Source organism: Tinamus guttatus, unplaced genomic scaffold (genome assembly GCF_059628265.1).
Source record: "Tinamus guttatus ecotype Peru unplaced genomic scaffold, ASM5962826v1 Tinamus_guttatus_pri_ptg000262l, whole genome shotgun sequence".
Taxonomy (NCBI): domain Eukaryota; kingdom Metazoa; phylum Chordata; class Aves; order Tinamiformes; family Tinamidae; genus Tinamus; species Tinamus guttatus.
Genome location: NW_028288796.1, coordinates 68,011 through 82,346, shown reverse-complemented (window position 1 = coordinate 82,346; position 14,336 = coordinate 68,011). Strand labels below are relative to the sequence as shown.

Here is a 14,336-nt window from a genome sequence, read left to right as displayed (position 1 = left end):
GAGGAAAAACACTCACCCCAAACCCTGTAAGTCAGAATGAAAACTCTGTAATTCAGAAACATGTAAATCTTTGAAACAAGTTCATTTTTCTATCTGTTGTTCTGATCGAACATATAATTCAAACAGGGTATTTTATATCACTCCGACTTGTAAACAGCTATCCATTCAACACAGTAACAGCATTGCATGATTTAATCCCATAATTTCAGTACAAAAATTCTAGAGCAAATATCAAATAATAAAGATGAACGAATGAAACTTAATCCATCCTTACTTTTATCATTATTACTATCAAAGATTATTATTTAGTATAATAATTACAATAACCTTCCATAGCATCACACTGTATGTGTGAACTTCTTTACACAGTGCATAGGAACAGCATAAAAAGCAAGAAGGTATGAGGCATTATCCCAGAATACACATCAACCACTCTCTGCTGTATCTGAAGCTGTCATTCTCCATGACATAACTGTAAAAGTTCCAAACTGGTGTATAAAGTGGGACATTGCAATAACAAATGCATCAATCTCCCCAAAACATCAGGCTTTAGAGTCAGTAAAATTAAGGATTAACTTTACTCAGTGCAAAGATGACCTAGTATGTACAGAGGACTTCTCATAGCCAGTGTCTTAAATTTGCTTACCCTATCCCAGGGAAGCATTCTGGCATAGACCACCTCCACCCACTACCACTCATAGGACACAGCATGAGCACATCTTTCAATGCTCCATGTCTTCAATATGGTGGTTTGAGGATCATATTCATCACTTAGCTTATTAAGCCCAAACAGGCACTTTGCTACAGCTGTACTTCCAACTATGTCTTGACACATCACTGTGCAGATAGTTCTCTCTCCCATACTCTCAAAAACACATCCAGACAACAGCTATTGCTACAGCTACAACCATTCAGGTACACTATCATCCTTTTTTTTTTTTTTTTTTCTTCTTACAGGAAGAAGAGATATCTCTTACAACATATCTGAAAGAAATGTAACCTGGTCAATGATTAATCAGGTTTCACGTAATGGAAATAGAGGGGAAGCCTGTTTACAACTCTGTTTAATAAAGGTGGTTTGTGTGCTTACCTCTAATTATGGGACTGCAGCTACAGTACATGAGGTTAAACTCCATAGTAAGCTGCAAGGCGCTCTTTTAAGGGAAGAGGAAACTGGTCTGAGAAACGTCTCCAGTTTTCATCCCCAACTTGATTTTTAAATCCATGAAGAATCTATAAATGGGACAGTAAGGAAGAAAGTTAAGACAATTATTAATTGCTCTCCACTTAGGTTCTCACATTTAATATTTAAACAATAGTAACAAACTTAGGACATTTAGTAAAGTCTTATGTAAAATTCACCTGCATTAAGCATGATAGCATCTAGAGTATAGCTATCCAAACAAATTAACAGAAAATCTAATATTATTACTGGATACAGTCACTTGCAGCCTAGAGTTCTGCTATTTAAGAATGCTAAACATTGTCAACTGATAGTTTATAAATTCAGATTATTGTATCCGCACATCTTTGTAAAGATCAGGAAGGAAAGCAAGGCGGAACCATTGCCACTACTTGCCAGGAACTGGCAGGCATTCATACTGCCACAAATGCAAAAGCATCTACTGGGTAGCTGTGTTTTTTCCATCCCCCTCCCAGTCTGCACCACAAAGTCAGTAAAAAGTCAGCTATCCACTTGAAAAACATGGATCCACATCAGTCAAAAGCCAGTACTTAAAAAACAAACAAACAAACTCCTTTCAATCTGAGTCTTCCAATATAACAAATCACCTAAACTGCCATTTTAAAAGCTACTGCCAAAAAGGCATTATTCTTTGCTCTGAGAAAGGCAAATGTATATATACACACACATTATATATATTTATATAAGATATATTTATATATATAAGCAGATTACATGGCCCCTCTTTCTAGAAAATAACACACAGATCTAAGTTGCAGGCTTTTTTTTTGTTTGTTTTTGAGCACAAGGATACTCAGTTGAGAAATGACCTGTCACAAAAACATCCTCAAAGAGGATGAGGTAATAACGAATTTAAAGCTTATGGTGTCCAGTTTACCCTCAACGCAATGTTCTTGAGGACAACTGCTTCTAAGTAGGAAACAATGACATGATGATAGGGTCACCTGCTGACCACAACCAGACCCTCCTCTCTCCCGCAACAAAGAAAGTCAGATTACCAGCTACCTAAAAGCCGACAAAAGCCACAAATGCTCAGGTACAAATGAATAGACTCTTGTAACAACTTTTCAGTACAGTTTTAATAGGTGATCTTCAGCCAGGGTCTTGCTTTTCAGCCAATATATATAAATTATAGCCTGTGTCATATCTTAACACCTAGCAGCACAAGGCTTTTTTCTCAGCTTTAGCGCTCCCAAATAAAAGAAACAATGGAACATCCACTAGCAAGAGAAAGCTTTCTAGGACTCCAAAAAAGTTTTCCCTCTCCACATTGTTTCAAAAGCACATATTATTGTTGGAAGTGTTTGTATAAACTTGAAACTGGAATAGAGTAACCATGTATTCAGATTCATCAACACCCACTCAAGGAATTAAGTCACATGTTATCACTTGAAGAAAGGCCCAGCTCCTTTCTTACATAGTAAACAAAATCTAGCAAAAGGGAAAATACACTGTCAAAAGCAAATATGTCTTTCTATGCCAGGTGATCAAAGCCACTGTTTAGTTCAACTGCACTAACTGCATCTCATGTGGCCTTCTTGAAAAGAACATGAACGGCTACTTGCTGCAGTAAGCTAAGCTCCTTCCCTCCTGGGTTGAAGCATCAGTGCAGAAACATGCACTGAAACTGCTTGGGGCAATCAACACAGACACTGCCCTGGACTACAGTTACTTGTTGTTTTCCTACGGATATTTAAACTCTCAGAGCTCTGCGTTTCTTAGAAGCATCTCAGGTAAAAGTCTCCTATCTAAGACGGAGAAATTTCTGTCTTTGCTCCTCAGCAAGGTATGCAAAATCTCTAGTACCTGTTCTGATCTTCACACTCAGCATTGTTTGAATCATTTGACAATGCAATAGTGACCCATGAACTCAGTAAGTAGCTAAAAGTGTATGTTTCCAATTTAGAGGGCTCATTAAATTTTGATATACATACTCAAAAATACAAAACTGAGAATATTGACCTTTTTTCAAAAAAAACAAAACAACTTCGTCAAAACTAACACGAAGAAAATTATCTGTTTCTGTGGGGTTTTTTTCTTCTTTTTAAACACACAAAGCAAAATGATCGTTTTTTCCCTAAACAATATTGACAGTTTGTCTAGTTTTTGGTCTTGGTATCATTTTTCTTTAAGCTTTGCTCTATTCATTACTCATCCGAAAAAGATTCTGCAGAGGATCAATAATCCTAAAATCTGATTTTTCCGCAGGAGCAAGATAAATAAAACAGGACTGCAGCAAATATTTTTTTAGTCGCAACTCGCTATTTTCTCATAATAGTTATTTTTGCGGCTTTTTTTTGCCACAAACAAAACCAAAACATAAACATCCATAACCAAAACAAATTTTCTTAAAAGAAATAAATTTTATATTTATTTTTATATGAATATATATTTAAAAAGTATTTTCTACATAGTTAGAAAAACAACAAAACAAATTCACCGTTCTTTCAAAGGCAATCCAAAAGTAGGAGGCTGGGCATTACAAGAAGTTCCTTGAGAGGATGCTTTGCAGTATTTAAAAAATTTGGAATAAACTCAGTATATGTAACAAAACATAAAGATAAAAAACTTCAGGTCTTTATGTTGTTTTCAGTTCAAGACTTTTCAAAGTAGCCTTATAATCACAAGAACAGTAAGTGAAAAACAAGAAACAGGAGACCCAGGACAGCCAGTTACAATATACTGTCATACTAGAAACATTACCTTACAGAACATGTCTCGAAGATCATCTTTTGGGCTAATCCACGATGCAACAGCATCACAAAAAAAAATAAAGTCCTATAAGATTAAACAATCAGACAGGTTAGAATCCTCAATTTGTAGGTGTGAATGCCATGCTTGGTGTTCATTCTATGAGCTACACAGTGCCTTTGATCTCAATTGACAATTGGTTTACTTTCCCATCAGTTCAGACAATAATGGTAAATAATTGTATGCATAAGTGTAAGAAAAGAATGTTTGAATGTTTTAAGTTGGTGATCAAATAAAACCAATTACAAAAAAAACCTCTCCCAGGACATACCTGTCTAATTCTTAGTTCACTGACCAAGTTCAAGAACCAATTATAACAAGCAGCCAACTCAAAACTACATTAGCAACTCTTCTGGCAAGTTTTGAGTTGGGGGAAAAAGAGAAAAAAAATAGCTGTTGTATTTCTTCGAGGAAGAGTCAGAATTTTGGGACACATGATGTTTAACATTCAGCATTCACCCCCCAAATCTCACTGGCTCCCAAGCATTACCCCCACTACATTGTTAAAACAAATCTTTAATCATTAAGTCAATGATGTATATTTTTGGATGGAAACTGAAGATAACTACAGGGAAGGAAATGAGTTAATGAAAAAGTCCTTAAGTCCTTCCTCCTTAAGTTGTATGAAAGAACAAGCGGACAGCAGATGAGGGCAATGCTTAGCAACAGGCATTAGAAAATGAGCTGAACATTTTTAAAACAAGACAGATGCTTGACACACGCATTTCGGGGAGAAAGACTGAAAGCAGAGGAAAGAGGGAAGACCTGTGTATTAAAAAAAATAGTAATTTGCATAATATTTTCTGTACAAAATACAGTGACTTCTTCAGAAATCCACCTTCTTTTTTCTCTTACATACTACACTGGAATAGCTTTACTTTGGAGCTGTGGACACTAACGAGCAAATTCGGTTCTATTTCAAACATGCAATATTTATTTTACAGAAACACATCTTCCTTGTCCCATTGACTCTTTAAAGCAGTATGTTCAAGGTCCAGTCTTCTCTGTCCAGCTTTAAGAATTAAATGGTTATTTTTTGCTCTCTCTCTCTTTTTTTTTTTTTTTTAAAAAAGCCTAGATTGTATCTTGAAAAGTATAATTTCATTTATAGAATGTTGCTCTAAGTTTTCCTTACAGACCCTCAACATAGGAATAAAAAAACCATCAAAAATCTCAAAATCCAGCTATTTTGATCAAGGCTTATTATTTACACTTGTATTTTACACTTTAATTAAAGACACACAATTTGAATACAAGCCTACCTCACTTCCATCCTTTTCCTATTATCTGTGATGATAATTACCAAAATAGAAATCCTGAGGTATCGCTAGGCCTATCACTAGCAATATAAACACTGCCCTCCTTGACCTCAAAAAGAAAGCTGCATCGTGTATTGCAGGGCATCAACATCAAAGTTAATTTTTTAATACTCCATTTACAGCATTCACTAAATTTCACTTGAATAAACAAAAAAAAAATATCCATTCAAGTATCTTACTTGGACTACTCCACTGGGGTTGACTGATATCATGGTACATATCCCCCGGAAGGCTGAATCCTTTTCCTCATTGTCCCTTATGTTTCGCAGAGAAGTGCACCTAATAAGTTGGAGAGCAAAGCTGTTAATTGGATGACAAAGTCACAGAATCAGCTAAGTCAGAACTATGCAACAGTATTTGATGGAATAAGTCACACTGATAAGATGATATGAAACACTACTCTGAACACTTAGAAGATAGAAAAATGCTTGTTGTGCACTGTATTTACTACTCTTATTTACAATAGGCATGATCTGCAGAATCTTGTTCTCCTGTTGCACTAAATGCAGTTACAAAGTGTGACCCACATTCCATTAAATACACAAGAAACATATATCTGAAATGTTTATAGAAATTATCATTATTAGAAGCAGAACATATATTACTACCACAGTATGAATTATGTCAGATACCACTTACAGAACAGTTATTTAACTTTTACAGCAGCAAGCAAACTATTTTATACATAACAAGTCTATAAACATAAATTCCTAACAGCAATTCAAGCCTCAGACTGAATTTTAAGTAAAGTAATGCACGATTTAACTTTTACAGTATTTGCATGCATTGTATTATCATTCTGGTGGATTTTAAAATGCTCTTTCATAGTCAAGCTCTTTTACACAGCAAGCATGTGACAATCTTATCCCATGCATAAATTAGTCGTTAGCCACAACATAAAGAATACATGACGGTGCTACTAAAAACTCACAAACCTGATAGGACAAGATTAGTCACATGGTTGGCAATGATTAAGGATTGAGATTTTGTAACCAACTGAAAATATATCTAAAAGTGAGATAGAGAGAAGAAAGAAAGAGTGAAGAAAAATGAATTAAAAAAAAAAAGATTGAATAATACACACCAGGGTCTTATAAACTGCTGTAGCATGGGGGCCACCTCTTGAGGACAAACGTAACCAAGACGACCAATTGTTATTGCTAAGGTAACGCAATCACGGTTATACACCACCAAACGCCAACCAAGACATGAGCAAATGAGGGGGAAGGAGAAAAAATAAAGAAAAAACAACAAATAACTCAGAAACAGAAACCAACAGAATCTGTGTATGATAATAAACATAAGATTTCACCAGTGCTGTTTATTACCACCCCCTAAAAATAAGAGGCAGCAACATATATGGTATACTCTCCAGGGCAAAAAGAAAAAGAAGTAAATGAGAGAACACCAAAAACACAATTTCAAATCCAAAGGCTTTTTGAAACAAGAAGTCATTCTGCCCTCTTTATAGGTAGCACTCGCATTCAGTTTAACTACTGTACACTTTTCAGTTTTAAACAAATGTACTATTGTGGATGCGCTTGATAAAAAGGAATGAGGTATTTTCAATCATAATATTCAATCATAATATTAAGTATTATAAACTTTTGAAAAAAATTTATTTCAAGATTTTAATTGGTCTACTATCAATACAGCTATATTTAGAAACATGTTTACAGTATACACATTGGGGCCTATCTAAAAAGTAATAAATGATGCCCTTCTCAGTAAGGACTAAATACTTATTTCCTTCAGGATGTGGCGGAGTTTTTATTTTAAAGTGGTTGTTTACTGAAACTAATTGCATCTAATAAATTGGTTACTCCCAATTTTTCTGTTGTTCTCAAGAGGCTTCTTCACAGAAGTCAGCCCAGAATCTGACTGCTGATACAAAGGCACTAGGACACACGAAGAGCAGAACTGCTTCTCCGCACGATTAAATCATTCGGGCCTTTGTTCTGAGGGACAGACACGAGGAAACATCATCATATAAATGTGTTTTAATGGTGTTTGCTCAACTCACAGAAGATTAATCTTTAGAAAAAGGAGAGGGTGGGGAATAATGTATCAGGATTACTTGAAGCAAAATACATGAATAATACTAAAATCCAGCAGATTTATATGAAGCAGTGAAAGGAAACCTATGTTCAAGGGACATACTATGCAACACTCTAATTAAACAGGCATTTGTGAACAGTTTCATGAAACATGCAATAAAGCAGATGATGCTTTCTCCAAAAAAAGTTTGGTGTAGGATATACTGGCAGCCTGAAGTGTACTCATTCCACAGACGCTGCAGTACACTGGTATTATACTATTATTTTTCTCTAATGCTAATCAATTTCAATGTTCAGCATCTAAAGCTTTCAATAGATCTAATCGGTGAAACTGCCTTTTCTCTGAGATTGCTTTTAAGCATGTAATTCAAGCATTATGAAACGGGTTATTTGCAATTAAAGTACTACTTCTAAAAAAATGTACACTCGGAGGTTTCACCCCTAAGGCTTCACAGCAACATTCTGTAAAAGCAAATATAATTTCTGTCAAAGTTGAAATTCTTGCATGTACTCATTTTCTATGCAATTTTGGCTACTGTCTTGTCATGTTTCCATAAAGAGATGTGTCTTAATAGCTCAGAGTATACTACAGTAGGAAACAGTAATACACTAGCATATACCAGTGGCACGCAGCACAATATCCCACAACAAACTTATAATAGGTACACCACACAACATTTATTTGCAGTTATGCATCCACATTTAAAGTAACTATTAAGAGAATAAACAAAATGTCAGTATTTGGATGCTTCCAAAAATTCTCTAATAGTAATGGAAGCAAGCATTTAAGTACTGGATGCCTGTCAGTTACAGATACTACACATCCATTGGTTGGGGGGGGGGGGAACAAGAAGGGGTGTAAATAAAAAAAAAATCTATTTTTTATACTGCTATACTATTCCATAGCATACTTCACAGTGAGTTAAGTATTTACTCCTAAATTATCCCTTTAAAAATGCAATACCTACAATATGCCAAACATCTAGCTAATTTTTCTTCAAGTTCACCTTCCATACTAGACTGGGAAAGAAAGGGAAAGGAGAGAAGGGGTTAGGGAAACTGGAGCTCTTAAGATTCGCCATATTCTGGAGGGAAATACACACTGAAAAATCTCTCTCCAATTTATCGCATGTTTAGCTCATAAAAATGCAACTGTAGCACTGAACTTATATTGCTTTCAATTATGTCAGGTTGTAACGGCTAAATTACTGCTTTCTCATATGATAATTAGCTATCAAGCAGGAAAAAATGGAAAGATTAGCTATTAATAAAATAGTACACCAAAAAGATCTCAAGGCATTAATAGCATTTTCCTGTAGTATGGAAGGTGCTCTTCATACCAGAACATGCCCTCTAAAATGCAAAAGAAACAAGCCTCAGAAATTTGGATTTGATAAGGCGTTTATAGACTGCTCCCAATTTTTAAGCAAAAGGTGTTGGCTGGAGCATAAACATGTGTGCCATTGTTAGCCCTTTTTCCAGAAATTTGTTACCAAGTCACCAGACATTGCACATAATTTCAGTTACATTGTGGTGATAATATCCATCACAGATCTAGATTTAATGCATATTTTATATATATATATATATATTTAAATCTAGTCTTTTTTTGTAAATTAAGAGAGTTAATTTTTTGTTTCTTTGTGCCAATTACGTTTGCTTCAAACACTGGACATTATATATACAGTACACATTATATATAAGTACATGCATACATTAAAATCAGTGTAAAGTAAGGCCACTAGCTCTTAAATGTGTTACTGCATACATTTGTCATCTTGAATAAACAAGCAGAATTTTAAGAAAATACTTAAAACTGTAGATAATGATAAATACAAGTTACACAGTGAGAAAGCAACAATTTTAATAATCTAGATATATGACAGATGATTTGCTGCAAGACTGAGACTTGTAAGAACTTCTGCAAAACTTTTTTGGTTTTGTTTAGAAAAGTCCAATACACACTAGTGAAATTAGTTCTGGTGTGATTTCCTTATGTAATTTTTGTAAAGTTAAAACAGAGAAAAAAAATCCTAATTCCCTTCACCATGAATGTTTCAGTTTTTGGGTACCTGTGTTCTCTAACAACGTCTTTGGCGTGTTGGGTCTGTTTATTATTTCTACGAGCTGGTGCAACACCATTGGAATATAAGGCTGCATCTCTATACCTAAAATAGCCAAAAGACAAAAGATTTGGAAGAAAATGTACATTAATATACATAATCTCAATAGATCCAGTACACTGAACTTCACATCAGAGGAAGAATCTCAAATTTAATGTAAATTTCAATGTGAAAGTATCACTCAGAAAAATCAAAACACCCAAAGCATGTCAAAAACAAAAACTTTCAAGAAAGACTCTTAAAAGCAAAAAAGAATCTTACCCATCTGAATGGAGATTTCTCCGATCGCCCAGGTGGCATTGTTGCACACAGAAATGAATTCAGGGTTTAAGTTGGTTCCCAAAATGGGCATGAAATCAGCTACAAAGAACAATATTTTAAAATCTCACCATCATCATCACCACAAAATACAACCATCATGTACCTAATACCATAAGCTCACAATAAAAGTTTTTTGTTTTTTTTTTTAAAACACATAAGCCTATTTAAACGCTTAGTAAGTGTTAAAAATGAATTAACGGGAGCTATATTTCAGCAGTATATTTCTGCTACATAGTGGATTATCCTCGATTTTAGAATCTAAACAGATCTACACAAGCCTTTTCAAAATATGGCTTTGAAAAGGTTCAAATAAGGCTTTACCTTTTTATATAAACTTACAAATACCTTCCCTTCTTCTGGGGATGGAAGTAAGGGGGAATCAAAAACAAACAAAAAAAATACAAATACTTCTACATTTTATAAGATAGTTGAACCTTCAAAGCATGTAGAGAGCTACTTATTCAGCTATGCTTAAAAATAATGCCTAGAAAGCAATCAATTCCTTGATGAAAGGCTCTTCAAGAAATTGTTATTCACAAAGGTAAGATCATGACATATGCCTAAATAAATCTTCAGTTCCCAGCCTACTCAAACACTCACTTGGCCAGCTGAGGGCATCTCTAGGGTACTTTAGGGTGGAGACAACAAATATTTTGGAAGTAACTGATGCTACTTCCCTGCTCAAAAATGAATTTTCCCTCTAAGCTTTCTAATTTTAGTACATAAGTAAGTAGTTGTATAGCACTAAATTACGGCAGATCAATAGAAGTTACAAACTGAGGAATTTAATAAAAGAAAGCAACTATTCTAATTAAAGTCTATCTGTATTGCTTTATTCCAGCAAAACAGGCAGCTCATTGTGTTATAAAGTGAAAAACTGAACCTCTTCAATGTCTATTAAAAGGAAAAATATGCATTTTTAAACACAAATAAGGCAAGACTACACTTCTGCTCACAAAGACTCATGAAAACTAACACCACCATAACCAGGCCAGTCACAGAGGCTGGCTTAACAATGCCTAAGACGGCTTCTTACTATTTGTAAAACAAATTATTTAATACATAAAAAGAAACATACCGATGCAAGGCTTAACATGCTGAAAACATGCCTTTGTCAGATCACCTAGCAATGCAAAAGAACTCTGCCGTACCTCAGGCATTTTATCCTACAGAAACAAAAAAAAAAGAGGAAAGAAAAAAAAAATCAAGCAGTAGTTTTGATTCTCTTAAGAAAGAAAATTCTAGGATTAAGCAGGTTCATCTCACCTGCATGCATTGGTACATTAGTGTCAGGATATTGCTCCGAGCCACTAGCTGTTCAATGTTGCCTCCAAGTCCTTCAGCTAAACCACTAAGCAGATCAAGAGCCACAATCATGAAGTCTTTATCTGGAGCCTCATATTGGTCTGGCTGAGCATTGTGCAACTGCAACAAGAAGCACATTTTCAAAACTAGTATGTATGAAAGTATGCATGAAAGAAAAAGCAGAGATTCATGCCCGCAATTTCATGTAGACATTCAACAGTTATACTATAAACCCCTCTACACAACCATAATATTACATACTTAATACATTTATTGAAGGATATATTCTGAAATCCTAGGAATAGCAATAGAAAAATACCATGGCTTGTGCAAGGGTCTTCTGCACCAGATTTACACAACGCTGGTAGACAGGTTCACAGTATGGAAGGAAGCCAGATTGCAAGGCAGTAGCAACTGACGACAGGCACTGGAATAAATAAACAATAAAAAAGCCACAAATTTTCCTCACGCTTCCAAGCACTTTTCTACTAGCAGGATGAGAGGTTGAGGTGGGCAGTGTCAGCACTGTAAGCAGAGTCATATAAAACTGATTAAATGAACATAACCTAGGAAATCAGTACTTATTTGCTGAGCCAAGTCAACTGTGAGCTAACTGTAACTCTCTCAAGCATGCCAATTGAGAAAGTTTCTCGGAAGTAGTATCTTAGATGTTGTTGACAAAGTGAATATGAATACAGCAACTACAATATTCACAGCTAACACTTGCTTTGAGCTGCAGCATCTTGCTCACATACAATCCTTAGTATTAAAGTTAGGCTATGGTTTCTGAAAGTTTTCCTGCTTCAGATTTTGAAGGTTTAACAAACAGTTTACATGGTCTAGTTCACGCCTTTGGCTTATCTAACAAAATCTTTAATAGAGGATTGAAAGGAGAGGGAGAAAAAAGAAAAAAAGGTAAAGAAGAAAGAAGCACTTTTTTTTTTTCCTTTTAAAAGAATTCCAAATAAATTACTCAAAAACAGCAGAAATCTAAACTTTTTGCTAAACCTTTCTTTCGGCCAAGATTTTCGCACCACATCAAGATTTTCTCCGTTATGAAAAACGCCTAATGCTGTCAGCTTTTATAGCCATATGTCCAAGTAAATGTTTATGTAGCAATGCAAGTTTAATCCCTATAAAAAATTGATAAGGGATATTCAATTTTTAACATTTACCTCTAATAAAGGGAAGAGATCTTTATCTTCATCCTTCAGCATGTTCCATTTATGGATTAATGGAGGCATTAGCATCTGAATATACTCCTGTTTAGGATGAAAATGCATCAGCTGCTGAAACAATTTCAATTTATTTTGTTTTTCCAAGCTCAAAATATACTAAGTGTGGAATAAAGAATCACTTAGATTTTTCTTTGGGCAAAAGACAAAATCTGATGTACCCTAACTCAATTACTGTTGCAATCTGTTTAAAATTGATGGCTGTTCTATTGATGAAAGAGGCACATAACATGTACGTATGTTCTATTAATAAGTAAGTACACATGCTACAAAAAATACATGATCTGTCTATGTTATCTGTGCTTTGCCCAAAGGACGTGTTTTTGTGTATGTCTCTCCCACCATCTGATAAAGCACTGTCAGGCAACAATGCACTTTAATACATTTAGAAAAACACACACAGAGAACTGCTTAGTTGCACTGAAAGCTGTTCCCCAAAAGAGATTGGTCATTAGGAATTCACATAACACAATCTACCTACTTCTCCAAAGTTCTTTTTTAGTATCTACACTGTTAAAGGTACCTCTTTTGTCCTGAAAAATGTTCAGACTGGAAAAAAAAATAATCAAATTCAAAAGCGACTACACACAGAATGTAGTATTCAAAATCGGGATTGGTTGGGATAGTGGGCAAGTTACAAGCAGCCTATGTAGGCATTTGACACGTAAATGTCAATATTTAATATGACAAAAAAATGTAAATATTTAATATGATCCAAAACTAAATAGAAAGATCAGGATTTCCATTTTGTAGCACACAAAGCACACTGAATCTATTTCTCAAAACACTGTGAGTGCTTCTACAGAATAAGGGGTACTCACTGGTTTGTTTAGATGATGTCCTACAGAATCTGCCAGAGTTCCTATAGCATCATAAAGAATGAGCAGGTTTTTATGCTGGTATTTACTAAATGCGAAGACCAAAGTATCAAGTATATAAGCAAGATAAGGAACAAGCTCTGTACAAGCCTCCTCTTCTAGAGTAGCAAAGGCACTGAGGGCAAAAAAACAGGTCAGTCAGTACCTTGAAAACAAAACAACATCACAACACATTGCTATTCAATACAAATTGAAGGCATACACAGGAAAAATCCCTAGAATTACTGTACCAGAACTTACAATACATTAACTGAAATATCAGGAACCAGAAAACAAGCTGCTATATTTATTGTGTGTGATAGTCCCACCTACAAGCCCCAATATCACTGTGCCAGACACCAGGCCAACATCGGATAGCTTTGAGGTCACTGCACAGGGAAACACATAAAGACACAGAAAACAAAGACAGTGCATGAACAATTGTGACCAGCCTTGGCCAAAGCACACATCAGATTGTCTATTAAATGGACATCAGACATAACGGCACAAAAAACAGAAACACATATACCACTTCAGGGAAATATTTAGATTTTAAATCATGAGTTATTAAAAGATTTACTTGCCTTGCTTGTTTCAACCTGAAAAATGGGTGAAAATCCAATTGCTAGTGCTACCACCAAACAACAGAAATGCCTTTTGTGCAGTACAACTGTGAATGCTTTAAATGATTAACATCAGTGTCATCTATTATTATGCTTTTTCAGAAAAAAAGCATAAAATGTGAGCAGGAGAACATACATAAGTCCAAGAGCTTTTAGGGCACCCCCAGTTAAAGCAGCAGAAAAAGGAAGTGATATCGGAGATGATACAGAAGTTGGTTATAAAAATTTGTAATACTCTATATTCATTTTTCAATATAGCAGACATTAAAAATCTGTGTAGCTGTTCATTGTAGTGGTGCAATGAATACTCCTCTCCAACTATGATCACCATGTGTCCTTACAATTTATAAAGCTAGCAAGTATGACTTGACTTACAACAGCTGCACATTCCCCTCCAAGCAGATTTCCGTAAGCTGTTTGTTTTTTAACTGCAGGAGTAATTTTAATGAAAATTTACTCTGAAAAAACCTTTTTAACATTTTTTTTAATCTGTTGGATTATTATTTTAGTATTTCCCTTGTTTCTTTTCTACTACTTCAGC

General features: G+C 35.0%; 1 protein-coding gene across 4 annotated transcripts in view; it reads right to left on the bottom strand.

Annotated features, from left to right (window-relative positions):
- The window catches only part of TNPO1 (transportin 1), a 47,635-nt gene that overhangs the window by 2,088 nt on the left and 31,211 nt on the right, over window positions 1-14,336 (bottom strand). For 2 of the 4 annotated variants that reach the window (XM_088527189.1, XM_088527190.1), the window contains 11 exons: window positions 13,137-13,308; window positions 12,256-12,342; window positions 11,400-11,507; window positions 11,042-11,200; window positions 10,854-10,941; window positions 9,716-9,814; window positions 9,404-9,499; window positions 6,359-6,434; window positions 5,454-5,553; window positions 3,908-3,982; window positions 1,091-1,233 (listed from right to left, as the gene is read on the bottom strand). In XM_088527189.1, coding sequence (XP_088383315.1) covers window positions 1,126-1,233; window positions 3,908-3,982; window positions 5,454-5,553; window positions 6,359-6,434; window positions 9,404-9,499; window positions 9,716-9,814; window positions 10,854-10,941; window positions 11,042-11,200; window positions 11,400-11,507; window positions 12,256-12,342; window positions 13,137-13,308 — 1,168 coding nt within the window. In that variant the 3' untranslated portion in view covers window positions 1,091-1,125. Of the gene's footprint in view, window positions 1-1,090; window positions 1,234-3,907; window positions 3,983-5,453; window positions 5,554-6,209; window positions 6,283-6,358; window positions 6,435-9,403; window positions 9,500-9,715; window positions 9,815-10,853; window positions 10,942-11,041; window positions 11,201-11,399; window positions 11,508-12,255; window positions 12,343-13,136; window positions 13,309-14,336 lie in introns of those variants that run through there. The other 2 variants (XR_015913522.1, XR_015913523.1) reach the window with 2 other exon arrangements.